Source organism: Hetaerina americana, unplaced genomic scaffold, assembly GCF_022747635.1.
Source record: "Hetaerina americana unplaced genomic scaffold, ioHetAmer1.1.p SCAF_75, whole genome shotgun sequence".
Classification (NCBI taxonomy): Eukaryota; Metazoa; Arthropoda; class Insecta; order Odonata; family Calopterygidae; genus Hetaerina; species Hetaerina americana.
The window spans coordinates 1,559,650-1,576,884 of NW_027287372.1; the positions used below are offsets into that span (position 1 = coordinate 1,559,650).

Below are 17,235 nucleotides of genomic sequence, written 5' to 3' on the forward strand. Positions count from 1 at the left end.
GATATAAGTTTTGTGAATACAACCAAACAGCTACTAAAAGAATGTCGTAGGAAGACGAAAAGTATTATGCGCACAGCACTACACTCTTTTAAATCTAAAATGCTAAGCGAATATCTTGAGGAAAATCCAAAGTCATTCTGGTCCTATGTTAGGGAAATACAGGGTAAACGTCCCACTGTTCACTCTTTGAAGACGGAAAATGGAGAAATCATTACAGATAGCGTGAAAAAGGCAAATATTTTAAACCATTTTTTCCAGAGCGTCTACAACAAAAACACAAACGCACCAAACGATCCTCCACACCCACCCGGGGAACACATGAGCGATCTTACACTGACCAAGCAGGGAATAGTACATCTGCTCCGTAGTATCAAAGCACACAAGGCACCTGGTCCGGAAGAAATACCTGCTAGAATATTAAAGGAATTAGCTGACGACATTGCCCCATTTTTACATATTGTTTTTCTAAAATCGATAGAAGAAGGCTCAGTGCCTCGCGACTGGAAGCTAGCCCATATAACTCCCATCTATAAAGGCGGCGATAGGGATAAACCAACCAATTACCGACCCATTTCTTTAACATCGATCTCTTGTAAAATATTGGAACACGTTATTGTCACTAACATTATGAAATTTCTTGATAGTAGGAAAATACTAATCCACAACCAGCACGGATTTAGGAAAAGCAGATCTTGCGAAACACAACTTGGTCTCTTCATTCACGATATACTTAGATCGGGAGAAAACAACACCCAAGTCGATGCAGTATTCCTGGATTTCAAAAAAGCCTTCGACAAAGTCCCACACAATAAATTGTTACACAAACTTAAATACTATGGGATCAATGAGAAAATAATTAATTGGATTAGGGACTTCTTGTCAAACCGCAAACAAATAGTAGTCATAGATGGGTTGTGCTCAACGGAGAGAGATGTTACTTCGGGCGTCCCTCAGGGAAGTGTAATAGGGCCTCTTCTGTTCTTAATATACATAAGTGACTTAAGCACACACGTTAGTAGCAATCTAAGGTTATTTGCGGACGACACGGTGATATACAGGGAAATAAGGAGCCAACTAGATCGCGAGCTACTCTCTAGAGACTTAGACAATATCTCGGGATGGTGCAATAAATGGGGATTAACACTTAATATAGATAAATGCGCAGTTTTGAAATTTTGGAATAAAGGAAGCGAGGAACAGGATATAAACTACAAAATAGAGGGTTCAGTATTGACTACGGCAAATCAAGTTAAATATTTGGGGGTTGTTCTAACACCACGCCTTTCATGGGGAGCACATATCAGGACAATATGCGGATCAGCTTTAAAGAAACTTGGCTTCATAAAACGGGTGGTGGGGAAATGTAATGAAAAAGTTAAAGAGAGGTGTTATTTTGCTCTAGTTAGACCTCATTTGGAATATGCCGCAAGTATTTGGGATCCGTGGGAGAAAATTTGGCAAAAAGAATTAGATGAAGTCCAGAGAAAATCCGCTAGATTTGTTAAAAATTGTTATGATAAAAACACAAGTGTGACAGGTCTCTTAGGGGATTTAGGCTGGGAACCACTTGAAGTGCGGAGAGAACAAGCGAGGCTTAGACTTTTAGAAAGGTTCAGAACAAACGAGTTTAAATATGACACTGAAGGAATTATAATGGCCCCACACTACTTAGGTAGATCAGACCACAAAGATAAACTAAGGGAGATAGATTCCAAGACAGATAGGTACAAATACTCATTCTTTCCCCGAACAATCAGTAATCATAATAGCAAGAAACCGAAGTCACTTTAGAAATATTAAAAACTTTGAATTTACAAGTCGGAACAAAATTAAACACTATAGAGATGTTAGGTATACTTACAGGTGCATGTGTATGTTAGTTGGTAGTTTGAGTGTTTGCATGTGTGTGGGGTGTAAGTGTTCATGCATGAATGTATGCCATGTTTTTTTTATATATGATTTTGTCGTTATTGCATGCGATTTTTTTTTTATTATTTTTCTTTTCTAAATTATGGGTGGTGTCCTAGCACCCCCCGCCACACGCCCTTGCGGCGGCTTGCGGGGTATTGAGTAGATGTAGATGAAGAAAAGTAACGGCCCGATCACACTTCCCTGAGGTACCCCCGACGTGACTCGAACGCTGTCGGAACTAGCGCCATCAAGGACTACCCTCTGTTCCCGCTCTGAAAGAAAATCTTTAACCCAACTTATAGCGCCCTTGTTTATACCCGCGACCTTTAATTTATGAATGAGTTTACCATGTGGGACCTTATCAAATGCCTTTTGAAAATCTAAGAAGATGGCATCCACTTGCCTACCTCTCTCACCAGATACAAGTAAATCATGTGTAAATAATCCTGATTGGGTTTCGCAGGAGCGGGTTTTCCTGAATCCGTGTTGATTGTCACTTAAAAAGTTAATATTGTTAAGGTGTCTCATTATTGAACTGACAATTATGTGCTCTAAGATTTTACAACAGATAGAAGTGAGAGATATAGGTCTGTAATTACTGGGATCCTCCCTGTCACCACTTTTAAAAATAGGCGTTATTTGCGCGGTTTTCCAAATCTTAGGTACTTTGCACTCTGTGAGGGATTAGTTAAATATAAATTCAAGGTACGGGGCAATGTTTGGAGCTAAATGTTTTATCACCCTAGCTGGTATATTTTCGGGACCCGGGGATTTGTTGGGTTTAATCTCATTAAGTAATTTTAGAATTCCTTGTTGGTCCACTGTTATTTTTTCCATGGGTGGAGTATGTATTGTTTCTTGAAGATATGCGGTGGCAACATCATTCGAGAAAACGCTTTGGAAGAATGAATTTAAGATGTTAGCTTTAACCTCGCTGTCTGTATGAATTACATTGCTACAATCCCTTAAGCAAGCCACGGTTTGTTTACTCCCATTTACTTCCCTAACATATGACCAGAAAGCTTTGGGGTCAGTGTCCAAGTGCTCGCAAAGTACTTTGCGTTTAAAGTCCAGTAAAGCGCTACGTAATTGTTTTTTGGTTTCAATTTTAGAGGATCTATATGTGTCCCATAATTGTGTTTTCTCAGGAGATGATGTGTTCACGCCTGCCCTCTTTACCCTAGAGTGTAGCATTCTCTGCTTTCGAAGGGCTTTTCTAACGTCTTTATTGTACCACCTGGGGTCGCGATTTGCTTTAACGTATTTTATAGGTATGAAATCTACGATTCCTTTTTGCATGATATTGACAAATTCTGTCCAAGTTTCTTCCACGTTGACATGACTTAAGCGGTTTTTGAACTCGGGTAGTGAAGAGTTTAATTGATTGGCAAAAGATTCAAAGTCTGCTTTATGGCAATTATAAATTTTTCTTTTTGGTTTAACAATCTTTTTTATTGCTATGTCCAAATGGACATTAATTGCTTTATGGTCACTCAAGCCCTCATCAGTTGATACACTAATAATACGTTCCGGCGTGTTTGTAAGAAATAGATCCAATATGTTCTTTCCACGGGTGGGCATGCGTACTGCTTGATGGAGGGAGTTTCTGTGAACCAATTTTATCATGGAATTGCAAGATTCGCGATCGCGGGTCCCAGATTTAACGATATTGCTGTCCCAATCTATACCAGGGAGGTTAAAACTTAGTTACTACGGTAAGATTACGCAGTCCATTGCCAACCTTTTCCCGAAGGAAGAATTTAAAATTGCATATTACAACAAATATAACTTAAGGGCTGTGTTAAACAAAACCAAGGACAATATTGACATTAATGATAGAAGTGGTATTTACAAACTCCAATGTGGTGACTGTGAAATTTGTTATGTTGGCCAGACTGGACGGTCGTTCAGAGTAAGAGCAGAGGAACACAGAAGACATCTACGAAACGGTGAGTTAAACAGATCCCATTTCGCCAAACACCTATGGGAAAGTGACCACAGGAGCGATTTTGTCCCAGAGATACTTCACCTCGAGAAAAAGGGAAGAAGAATAGATTGTCTGGAGGAGCTGGAGATTAGGAAGCATCAAAAGGAAGGAAAAATTGCCAACGAGAATATATTTGTGAGCAATTCCCCCCTTTTGGATATTTCTCTGACCACAATACATGGCGCCCCAACCCCCGCTGTGAAAGGCATACCTAACCAAGCTTCCACTTAGCCTACATCCACCCCACCCCTCCCTTTGAGTCACCCACGCCCAGTACCACGCTCCCTCTCACACCGCCCCCCCCTCCTTTTACCACCGCCCCCCCCTCACCCTCCTCTTCCCCCCCCCCTCAAATACCTATATATTCTGGAACTCACTGATTCTATGTACCTGATGATGTCGCCTATGCGACGAAACCGGTCGACTTGTAAAATAAAGTGTGGAAAAAAGTACCATCTCTCTTTTGATTTATTAACATATTTGCCTGTAAGTTTTCGGCCAATAGCAGTATCGAGGGCTATGCCGCGGACTTTGCGAACATGAAGAGGCGAGCCTGTGCAAGGTGATGGAACGGATGGTAAACCGACGTCTCATGTGGTGCTTGGAGAGTCGACACCTGCTCTCCGACGCTCAGTGCGGCTTTCGGCGTGGCAGGTCCACGACAGACCATCTGGTTCGCACTAAGAACTTCATCCAGGAAGCCTTTCTCCACCGTCAACACGTCATAGCAGTCTTCTTCGACCTGGAGAAGGCCTATGATTATGTGTGGCGATGGAGAATCCTAAAAACGCTCCACAAGTGGGGATTTAGAGGCAACATGGCCCTATTTATCAGAAATTTACCACAAATGCTCATGGATTTGGGGTGGGAATCATTAGAAGAGAGACGATTCAATGCAAGACTGAAATTATTAAATAAATTCAGATCCGCATGTTTCAGCACCGAGGTCTCGCAGATTATTCGTACTCCTACATACATTGGTCGCTTGGATCATGCATATAAAATTCGGGAAATAGATGCCAGGACTAGCCGACTCAAGGACTCCTTCTTCCCACGGACAATACGGGATAGCAACTGTAGGGTTATAGATAGTAAAAATTCCACTTGCCACCCTCAGTGTCTAAAAAATAATTAGTTCTACTTAAATGCATGCTCCTCCACTAACCTTATGTGTTTTGTTATAATAACCCATTCTTTCCGCATGACATCATTCGTGTTCTGTTCATCTGTTTTTAAGTTTCCCTTTTAGTCCCTCTTCCCTCCCGGCGGGGGGAAATTCCTGCTACCTGCAACCTTGGGTCGAATTCCCTTCCTTTTACTGTCTCCTTGGGGGTTTGAGTGTTTTGTGGTGCATTTTCATGTGGTAGTGATGTTTCACATTCTTGCTTGTTGTGTCCTGGCTTGCGTGTTTTAGGATGGCTTTCGTGCTGTATCCTGGGGTGCAGTTTTTTGTTGTTTTGCGGTGCATGTGTTTGCATGAGTATTGGATGGAGGGAGTTTTGCATGAGTGTGTGCGCTGCTGGGGTGTAATTTTCCGTGTTGTTTTTTGCATGTGGTATTTTTCGTTTTTACGGTTGGTGACCTAACACCCCCCGCCACACGCCCTTGCGGCGGCTTGCGGGGTATTATGTAGATGTAGATGTAGAAATTTTTCAACAAACCGCCTTTTTAAAGTAAGCACTGGGAAGCACTTTTCCCGATCTTTTACACAGGAGAACAGGGTACCACAGGGTTCAGTACTGAGCGTGACGTTATTTGCCATCGCCATCAACGACGTGGTGGAATGCATCAATGCCCCGGTGATGGCATCGCTCTATGTGGACGACTTAGCCATATTTTCCCGGTCGACACGACTGCCAAGCGCTTCCAGGCAAGCCCAGGTGACTCTAAACAAACTTGGAGAGTGGTCGCGAAAGAACGGATTTCGGTTCTCCGTGGAGAAAAAGAAATGCGTGCACTTTCACCGTGTTCGCGGTTATCACGTTACCCCGACCCTAACCCTGTTGGGTAGGATCCTTCCATTTGTGGAGTCCGTCCGCTTTCTCGGCATGATCCTGGACCAAAAGCTGAACTGGCGGGAGCATATCCGCGTGTTACGTGAGAGGTGTCGCCAAACCCTCAACGTTTTAAAGTTTTTAACTCACTCCACTTGGGGAGCAGACCGCACCACCATGCTTTTATTGTACAGAGGCTTGGTGCGATCCAAACTGGACTATGGTTCCATAGTGTATTCCTCAGGACGAGAGTCTTACTTGAGACCACTCACATGTGTCCACAATGCTGGGATACGGTTGGCCACCGGGGCATTTAGAACAAGCCCAGTCCCAAGCTTACTTGCAGACGCAGGGGAGCCTCCGTTGGAAACCCGCAGGATGATTTTAATGGGCAACTATGCCTGTACAATTTTATCAGAGAAACACCACCCTTGTTTTAACATAGTTTTTAACCAACGGTTTTTAGACTTATTTAACAGGCGGAGAAGGGCAACTAGGCCCTTTGCCGTTCGTTTTAATGATTTTATTAATGAGGTAAATTTTACATTTCCTCAAATATGCCCCGTCTCCTATGCTAAGTATCCGCCTTGGTTAACGCCAATGCCGGATATTAAACTCATTGCCAGTGCACGCCGCAAAGCCAAAACGACCGATTCCGAATACCAGCAGCTCTTCAGTGCCGTCCTCGGCTCACTTTCTGACTTTGTCCCCGTCTACACCGACGGGTCAAAGTCACAGTTGTCAAGTGCCTATGCGGTCGTGTCCCACTACCATGGAGTCGTGAGGAAAAAATGCACACTTCATGCAGCATTTTCACAGCCGAGCTGTCAGCCATAAGGACGGCCCTAGGAGAAATAAAAGAAAGCAATGGCTCTTTCCTCATCTGCACCGACTCGTTGAGCGCCCTAAAATCTATATCGGTCTTTGCACCTGTGCACCCGATAGTCCAGGAGATCCATTATACCCTGTTGTCCCTTCAGAGAAAGGGGAACAGGGTCTCCTTTATATGGACTCCTGGTCACGTCGGCATAAGAGGTAACGAAAAAGCTGACCAGGCAGCGAAGGATGCCCTTCGACAACCCGAGACCGACTCCACCTTGGTTCCAATGGAGGACGTAAAGGCTGCCTTGCGGAACCCGGTCTTGCAACAGTGGAAGGAAGCTCGGCAGTCTCTGCAAAATAATAAACTCAGGGCAATAAAACCGGTCGTTTCACCATGGTCCTTTTCCATCCGGAAAACTCGGAGGGAAGAGGTCATGATTACGCGCCTGAGAATAGGACACTCTGCCCTCACTCATTCGTACCTCTTTGCGGAGGTAAAAGAACAGCCCCGCTGCAATGAGTGCCTCAAACCCCTGACAATAAAACATATCCTGACAGAATTTAGAAGATTCCAAGGGACCAGAGACATGTTGAAGATAAGGGGAGACTTAAAAAATATTTTAGGGGATGACTCTGAGTCCATAAATCGAGTCTTAAATTTTTTAAGGGCAACTGGTTTAATGAGGCAGATATAGTTTTTCATCTCATAATTTTAATACCCTTTGATTTTAACAATTATTTATTTATTTATTTATTTATATTTAATCGTATATATTTATTCCTAAGTAAAAAGGAATTTTAGTTTTAATTTTAATGAGTGGTGCAAAATGACCTTAGCTGTCGACGCACCCTAAAACTCTCAAAACTACTACTACTATGAAGAGGCGATGCGAGAGAGTCCCTCTCAATTTTGGTGCAGGTCCTACACGGGAATATTACAATGAGCCTTTCACGCCCTGGGAGCTTAAATCCGCCATCGAAGACTCCCATAACACCTCGCCAGGTGCATACGAAATCCACAACGCTTTTCTCCGGAACATTCCGGAAAATGCGATTGGGGAGGTCCTAAATACCCTCAACCAGCTTTGGAACGAGGGCAGTTTTCCAAATGCCTGGCGAGAGTCCATCGTGATGCCAATCCCAAAACAGGGCAAGGACAAAAATGACCCGAATAACTACCGTCCGATATCAAAAATAAGATACCGGAATTTCACCACCTCATTCATAGCACAGAATCAGATATAATTATAGGAAGTTAAAGTTGGTTCACAGATGATATCGAAGACAGCGAAATATTTCCCAAGTCCTTTACAGTTTATAGAAACGACAGACAGAATAGAGCCGGAGGAGGAGTGTTTATCGCGGTAAAAAACTCTACCATCAGTAGACCTGAGTTATTTCCTGATAACTGTATAGAAAGTGTCTGGTGCTCAGTAAAAATACCCAGTGCGAAAAGAGTATATGTCTGCGCGTATTATAGACCACCCCATGCTGGCGTTAACTCAATATTAGATCTAGAAAGGCAGATAAAAAGCTTTACATCCCACAACAATGAGCATTGTTTAATAATCGGTGGCGATTTTAATGTTCCCACAGTAGATTGGGATTCGTACAGTTTTATAAATGGAGGTAAAGACAAGGATTTATGCGAGTCCCTCATTTTGACGTTCACTTCAAATTCCCTACATCAATTAGTCACTTCACCAACAAGGGGAAAGAACATTCTTTATCTATTAGCTACTAATATACCCGAAAGAGTCTTAAATATAGGAGTTATTGATGGAATCAGTGATCACAGGGCTGTAAACGCTAAAATTTCCCTGAGCGTAGAAAAAGTTAACAAACCTAAGAGAAAAATTTATTTATTCAATAAAGCTGACCATGATGGCCTAAAACGTGAGTTAAACTGTTCCTTTCTTAGATTTACGAATTAAGCAAAACTAGGAGTGTCGAGGATACCTGGAATAATTTTCTTACGATAACACGTTCAGCAATACAGAGATTTATACCTAGTAAATATATAAGATAGAATAAGGAACCCCGTTGGTACAACTCTGAAGTTCGGAAATCACTAAGACAGCAAAGAGCGTGCCATGCCAGAATGAAAAACGCGGTTCAAGATTCCTCCCCTGATAAAATGAACGAAACCATACAGACTTACAAAGCATCTAGGTCCACTGCCAAGAAGGCATTCCGGAAGGCGCTAGCGGAATTCAAAAGGAAAAAATTAGGTGAACATTTAAACGATAACCCAAAGATGTTTTGGTCCTACGTCAGGGATTTGCAGGGAAAAAAGTCCACCGTAAACTCATTGAACAACGAAAAAGGGGATAAAGTAACAAGTAGTTTAGACAAAGCCAACATATTAAACTCATTCTTCCATAGTGTTTTCAACAAATGCTCCCTTGGTGCGATGCATGGAAATTGGAATTAAATTTGAAGAAATGCGTAGTAATTCATTTTTGGGAAAAGAGTAACACCCCACCATTTAGTTACAAAGTGAAGCAAACAGAAATCGCGAGGGTAGATTCCTTTAAATACTTGGGTGTAACAATTACTCACGATCTGTCCTGGGGAAAGCACATACGGGAAATATGCGGTCGCGCTGATAAAAATTGGGATTTGTAAAAAGAGTGCTGGGTAAATGTGACGAAAAAGTGAAGGAACGATATTTTCTTGCCCTAGTCAGGCCCCACCTAGAGTATGCTGCCAGTATATGGGATCCTCAAGAGATAAATTTAATTTCGGAATTGGAACGAGTTCAGCGGAGGGGGGCTAGATTTGTCAAAGATTGCTATGACCAACGCAGTAGCGTAACTACTTTGCTAGAAAATTTAGGCTGGGATTCCCTTACACAGCGGCGTTTACAATATAGATTAAACTTATTAAAAACATTTAAAGATGGGTCCTTTTCCGATGACATCAAGAACATAATTCGAACCCCAACGTATTACGGGCGGAGGGATCACGAATGTAAGATTAGAGAGATTGACTGCAGGACAGATAGATTTAAATGGTCATTTTTTCCGAGAACAATAAGAGACCAGAATTCTTTTAATCGAAATCGCCCAGGATCCGGCTCGACATAATAAGTATTAACCTACAAGTTAGCGACTGCGCAGGGTTATACGCTTATATTTATATTCTTTATTTATATATATTTTTTTTTTGCAGGTTCCCCTTACCTTTCCCCATCCATTTGAAAAACCCTAATCCCCTCATCCCTTACCCTTTCCTCCTGGTGCTGCACCCCCTGCCATACACCTTTTTGGTGGCTTGCAGGGTATTGATGTAGATGTAGATATCTCTCACCAGCTGCCTGTGCAAGGTGATGGAACGGATGGTAAACCAACGTCTCATGTGGTGCTTGGAGAGTCGACACCTGCTCTCCGACGCTCAGTGCGGCTTTCGGCACGACAGACCATTTGGTGCGCACTGAGAATATCATCCAGGAAGCCTTTCTCCAATGTCAAAACGTCATAGCAGTCTTCTTCGACCTGGAGAAGGCCTATGATAGTGTGTGGCGATGGAGAATCCTTAATACATTGCAAAAGAGGGGATTTAGAAGCAACATGGTCCTATTTATCAAAAAAGTTTTAACCAACCACCTTTTTAAAGGAAGGACTGGGAAGCACTTATCCCGATATTTTACGCAGGAGAACGGGGTACCCTAAGGTTCAGTGCTGAGAGTGACGTTATTTTCCGTAGCCATCAACAACCACAAGTTACATGGATCCATAATACTGGGATACGATTTGCCACCGGGGCATTTAGAACAAGCCCAGTCCCAAGCTTACTTGCAGACGCAGGGGAGCCTCCGTTGGAAACCCGCAGGATGATTTTAATGGGCAACTATGCCTGTACAATTTTATCAGAGAAACACCACCCTTGTTTTAACATAGTTTTTAACCAACGGTTTTTAGACTTATTTAACAGGCGGAGAAGGGCAACTAGGCCCTTTGCCGTTCGTTTTAATGATTTTATTAATGAGGTAAATTTTACATTTCCTCAAGTATGCCCCGTCAGGTATGTTAAGTATCTGCCTTGGTTAACGCCAATGCCGGATATTAAATTCATTGCCAATGCACACTGCAAAGCCAAGACGACCGATTCCGAATACCAGCAGCTCTTCAGTGCCGTCCTCGGCTTACTTTCTGACTTTTCTCCGTCTGCACCGATGGGTCAAATGGGTCAAAGTCAGAATCTGCACATGCCTATGCGGTCGTGTCCCACTACCATGGAGTCGTGAGGAAAAAACTGCACACTTCATGCAGCAATTTCACAGCCGAGCTGTCAGCCATAAGGACGGCGCTAGGAGAAATAAAAGAAAGCAATGGCTCTTTTCTCATCTGCACAGACTCGTTGAGCGCCCTGAAATCTATATCGGTCTTTGCACCTGTGTACCCGATAGTCCAGGAGATCCATTATACCCTCTTGTCCCTTCAGAGAAAGGGGAACAGGGTATCTTTTATATGGATTCCTGGCCACGTTGGAATAAGAGGTAACAAAAAAGCTCACCAGGCAGCAAAGGAATCCCTGCGCAAACCCGAGACCGACTCCACCTTGGTTCCTATGCAGGACGCAGAGGCTGCTTTGCGGAATTTGGTTCTGCATCAGTGGAAGGTTTGGTGGTCTTTGGAAAATAAACTCAGGGCAATAAAGTTTGTCATTTCAGCATGGTCCTCTTCCATCCTGAACATTTGGAGGGAAGAGGTCATGATTACACGCCTGAGAATAGGGCACTCTGTCCTCACTCACTTGTTCCTCTTTGCGGAGGTAAAAGAACAGCCCCGCTTCAAGGAGTGCCTCCAACCTCTGACAATAAAGCATATCCTAATTGAATGTAGAAAATACCAAAGGGCCAGAGACATGCTTAATTTAAGGGGAGACTTTAGTCATATTTTAGGGGATGACTCTGTGTTTATAAATCGAGTCTTAACCTTTTTAAGGGCAACTGGTTGAATGAGGCAGCTATAGTTTTAAATCTCATAATTTTAATGCCTTTTGATTTTCACAATTATTTATTTATCTGTATATTTAATCATATTTGTTTATTCCTAATTAAAAAGGAATTTTAGTTTTAGTTGTCATGAGTTTTGCAAAATGACCTTAGCTGTCGATGCACCCTAAAACACTTAAAACTACTACGTGGTTTGGGGCAAAGTGGGTAGAGGATGCTGGGGCCAGTATGGCATAATTGGCTGAAATCTGGAGATCGCCCAAAGAGAGGCTGCGACAAGAGTTGAATTTGCAACCCCAGGTCATGTGTTTGGCATTAAGGTCACCTCCTAGTATTCCCCGGGAGGGAGGATGTTTTTAATTGAATCAAGGTCTTCCTTGGGATATTGCTGCTCTTCAGTTGGAAATATGCAGACCATATTTTCAGTTTGCCTTCTCTTTTCTTAAGGGTGATGCCGACAAGTTCATGTTTTAGAGACAGGTGGGCATAATTGGCAGCATGGAATGTTTCTTTATAAGGATTGCTACTCGTCCACCCTTGGATTCAGGCCTGTCCCCACGGAAGACTGTAATTAAGTATATAAAATGTTTGGCTAGGTTTTAGTTTTGTTTCCTGAAGCAGGATTACGTAAGGGGAGTAGGTGGCTGTAAGGTGCTGTCACTCAAGCAATTTCGGTGTGATACTGTTGTAGTTCCACTGGAGAAAGCTTAGGTGGTGAGGATAGGAGACGGGATTACAGGCCATTTAGGAGTTTGATAAGGTATGGGATTAAATCCGTTTTTAGGACTGATATTACGGATGCATTATCATCTAGAGTTCGGATCTTTGCTACAATGTTGAGTAGAGAGGACTTCAAGTTTGATTGGGAGGATTCTGGAGAAAGGTTGGGTTGGGTGAGGAGGGGATTTGAGGTAGAGAAGGTTGGTATCGGCCTTATGGTGGGAGATTCCAGTAAGGGGGTTTGGACGGGATTCCCAAGCATTTTCTGGGGGAGGAAAAGCAGCCTTGGAGATAGTTGGAGCTGCAGCTGCAGTGGTCCTGATGCCAGTGTCTAAGGCCTCTCATTTTGCGCATATTTTGAGCATTAGCTCCCTGTGGACAACACAGCCCCTGTAGTTTGCTGGGTGTGCGCCGCTACAGTTGATGCACTTTGCAGGCTCATCTCTGGGTTTCAAGCAGTCACGCTATTGATGGTTTCCGGCACACTTGATGCAGCGGGGGTTTAGGCCACATGTTTTGTGTATGCCCGTAGCGCTGGCATGACATGCACTGGTGGCCATACGGGTTGCCGGTAAGGTTTGATGCTCGTGCGCAGTAGGAGAAGAGAGGTCGTTTGCAGAAAGTCCTTTTGTCTAGAAGGATCTTGGAGACGGATTTGGAACAATGGCAGTTCTTTTGGAGGAATAGTTGGGAGTTCAGCTGCAGGGTTTTTGAAACGGATCACATTCCTCGCCGAACTGTCTGATGCGACACTTCACTGTGTCGTCGAATTGCTTCCGTTCCGGTGGATATTATCCACCACTACCGGTAGTTGTTACGTTGGATGAGAAAATTACGTGTGAATTATAAGGACGTGTGACTATGTTGTTTGCGTGAAATAGGAAACTTACAAGCTATACTAATTCTACTACAAACATTTTTTTAGCATATATTTTGGAATACAGGCTTTGATACACAAATACATATTTGAAATATATTTAAAAACTAATGCTAGGTGTAGAACTAATTTTAGAGATACATATTTTAATTTTACAATTTTTGATGGTTTTTGATGATTTATTGTTAATAATATGTTTTTTTTCTCTTTTCGACAAGTTTGATTTTTTTCTCTTGTTCTTGTTTTATTATCACGTTTATTTTTTTTCTTTTTCTTTTTTTTCCATTATTCATTTTTTTCTCTTTTTTTCTTGTTTTTCATTTGTTTTTTTCTTTTCCATTCTTTTTTTTATTTTTTTATGAGATTTAAATCATCAAGTATTATTGTAATCCTAGGTTCCACATATCTTTGATTTAGACACATGACCAAATAATGGTTTACTTAGAGTATTAGATAAATTTTCTAAAGTTAGTAAGTGTTAAAATCTAAAGAGTGGATAGGAAAGACTCATAGGCGAGTAATTTGTTTAGGCAGTCTAGTTTTGGTCTTATCGGGAATAGTATAGTCCCAGATATTTTCTAGTAGGCGGTTGTTCGTCTTTTTTAAGCGTTTGTGAAAATTTTTAACAAGATGTGTGATAAAAGAGCCTATTCAGGAAGTTCTCTCGGGTTTCCCACCGGGTCAGCGTGGTGTGCACCGACGTTTCGACGGCTAACTCTGCCATCGTCTTCAGGGTGAAGTGCAGAGCAATGAATTCGCCATGTATTTATACCCTGTCGTAGGGTCAGGTGTCCTCCGATTGGTCCGATGTGTTCCCAAGTGCCGAGCCGCCCCGGTGACGTCTCGTACTTTCAATTTTTCTCAGCACAGGTCTCCACGTGCTGCTGATCTGGAAGCCAGTGTCCCTGTTGAAGGTATTCTGTCCTTCCAGTCGGATTTCCACGGCTTCCTTCGCCACTCGGTCCCAGTAGCCGTTCGTGTGACAAAGTCTTTTGGTGCTCCCCCAGTCAATCCGATGACCATGCGTGATGCTGTGTTCGGCGACTGCAGACTTTTCAGGGTAATGGAGTCTGATGCATCGCTCATGCTCCGTTAGTCGCTTTTCAATTGTGCGGCCAGTCTCCCCGATGTATACCTGGCCGCACTCACACGGGATCCGGTATACCCCCGGCGCCTTCAAACCCCGTTCGTCTTTTGCCGTGCCAAGGAAGTTCTTCAATTTTCCTTGTGGCTTGTGGATGGTTTCCACTTTATGTTTCCTTAGTATCCTGGAGATCTTATGGGATACCGTGGAAACAAAGGGGATGCTGACCCTGGCAACGGGTTTTTCTCTTTCCTCTCTCTGACGGTCGTTTCTGGTGAAGGCCCTTTTAAGGGCCAAATTGACCTCCCGGCTTGTATATCCATTCTGAAGGAAAGTATTTTTCAGGTGATGAACTTCTGCCTCCAAACCTTCCTGGTCTGACACGCATTTTGCCCGGTGGATGAGCGTTGACATAACCCCTCGTTTTTGGGCAGGGTGATGGTGGCTTTTCCCGTTCAAATAGAGATTGGTGTGGGTAGGCTTCCTATACACCTTGTGGCCTAAGCTCCCGTCCGCTTTCCTTTCAATTAGGATATCCAGGAAGGGCAGCCGACCGTTGCTCCCGATCTCCATGGTGAACTGGATGCTGGGATGAATGCTATTCATGTGGCCAAGGAAGTTGGTGATGGTGTCCGGTCCGTGTGGCCATATGATGAAGGTATCGTCCACATACCTGAAGAAATGCCTCGGTTTTAGTGGGGCCGTTCTAAGTGCCCTCTCCTCGAACTCCTCCATGTAGAAATTGGCAATCGCCGGAGACAATGGAGAGCCCATGGGGACGCCTTCCACTTGCTCGTAAAACTTCTTTGGTATTGAAAATACGTCGAGGTCAGCACATGGCGGAAGAGATCCACGATTTTGCTGTCAAACTTCTCTTCCAGCAGCAGTATGGTGTCCTTCACCGGAATCTTAGTAAATAAGGACACAACGTCGAAACTTACAAGAATGTCATGCTGATCCAGCTTAATGGTCCGTAGCGTCTGGACGAACTCTGCGGAGTTTTTGATGTGGTGCTCACACGACCCCACGTAAGGTGCAAGGACACCCGTCAGGTACCTCGCCAGATGGTATGTTGGAGCCCCAATGGCACTCACAATGGGTCTTATGGGAGTACCCTCCTTATGGATCTTGGGTAGACCGTATAATCTTGGTGGAACAGGCGCCTGTGGCACCAGGCTGCTATTCCTCTCTGACGTTGGCAAAGATTTCTTGATGAGGGCAATCGTTTTCCTTACAATGGAGTCCGTGGGATCCCGGGGTATGGTCCGGTAGGTTGGATCATGGAGGAGCTCTTGGATTTTTCTGTGGTAGTCCTCAGCATTCAGCAGTACAGTGGCATTACCCTTGTCTGCTGGCAGGGCCGTAATGGCACTGTTTTTGCGCAAGGTGTTCAACGCTCGTCGTTCTTCTCCCGAAATGTTGGATTTTGGAGGAACGGCCCTTTTAAGGGCCATAGAGATTTCCCCTCTGACGTCTTCCGCTGCTTCAACGGGAAGATTCCGGACAGCCTGCTCCACACTCCCTAAGATTTCCAGGTAAGGGATTCTCCGAGATGTTGGAACGAAATTCAGACCTTTGGAGAGAACCAAAGAAGTGGCTTCGTCGATTTCTGCGGAGAGGTTGACGACGACTCGTTTCTGCTCCGGCGCATGGAGGGAATCCTTCCTCACGTCTAAACGATCGTACTTGGTCTTCTGCCTCTCCGTGTTCCTACGGAGCAGCATTTCCCCTTGGGCAGCAGTAGCTCTGTCGATATACTCCCAGTCCATCGGAGATAACTGCGTTGCCAACTGTAGATGAAGGTCCAAAAGTTGTTTGGCGTTGTCGTCTAGGGAACTCCTATGGTGGTGTATCCGCTCCCGTATCAAGGCGAGACCGGTCCGTTTCATGATTCTTCTGGCTGCCGGTGAATTCACCGGGGGTCGTAAGTTGACAAATCTGGGTAGAACATCCTTGTCCCGACACCTCTGTAGAAAGGCTAGGGAACTGAGGAGTTTGGCTCTGTCCTTCCTCAGCTGCTCGAAGCGGCGAACGCAGCGGTGTAGTCCCTCCCCGTAGAGGTGAGTAATGAAGGATCTCAGTTTTTCCCGGCGTATTGTATTCAGGAAGTTCTCTCGGGTTTCCCACCGGGTCAGCGTGGTGTGCACCGACGTTTCGACGGCTAACTCTGCCATCGTCTTCAGGGTGAAGTGCAGAGCAATGAATTCGCCATGTATTTATACCCTGTCGTAGGGTCAGGTGTCCTCCGATTGGTCCGATGTGTTCCCAAGTGCCGAGCCGCCCCGGTGACGTCTCGTACTTTCAATTTTTCTTAGCCGTCGAAACGTATGTGCACACCACGCTGACCCGGTGGGAAACCCGAGAGAATTTCCTGAATACAATACGCCGGGAAAAACTGAGATCCTTCAAAGAGCCTATTGTTGGGCGATGGTGAGCAGAGCGCTCGTGCTGCATGTTAGTAGCTCTGGGGAAGGAGACGCAAGGATTTATTTTTGAAGGTTTACAGTGATTTACGTATTGTTTTTGTGATTGCGAAGATTTCACACCCGTACAGTAGTTTCGGGCGGATTACTGATTTATACAAACGGACTCTAGTGGGGTGTGATAGCGGAGATTGATCGGTGAAGAGGCACAGCAACTTTGTTCTTGCAACCAGGGCCGAGGTAATATTATTTTGCAGTTGATTTTGATAGGTGAGTGCCCGGTCCAGTGTTACGCCCAGGAAACGATGGTTTGAGGCCCTTGGAATTGGTGTTTTGTTGATTCTAGCAGAGTTTTTGGTGTCGTGTTTGTGTCCGCGTTCGAAGTGTACGTGTGTGCTTTTTGTGGCGTTGATTCCAATTTTCCATGTTTTCGTCCAGCGGTGTATTTTTGTGAGAT

The 17,235-nt window shown here is 44.0% G+C and overlaps 1 protein-coding gene across 1 annotated transcript; it reads right to left on the reverse strand.

Moving 5' to 3' along the window:
* Positions 1 to 11,385: 11,385 nt before the first annotated feature.
* On the reverse strand, positions 11,386 to 16,244 carry LOC139697400 (uncharacterized). The gene is made up of 2 exons (XM_071596084.1): positions 15,450 to 16,244; positions 11,386 to 11,529 (listed from the first exon to the last, which is right to left on the reverse strand). Exons 1-2 carry the CDS (start codon positions 16,242 to 16,244, stop codon positions 11,386 to 11,388), a joined length of 939 nt encoding a protein of 312 aa, XP_071452185.1.
* Between the last annotated feature and the right edge of the window lie 991 nt (positions 16,245 to 17,235).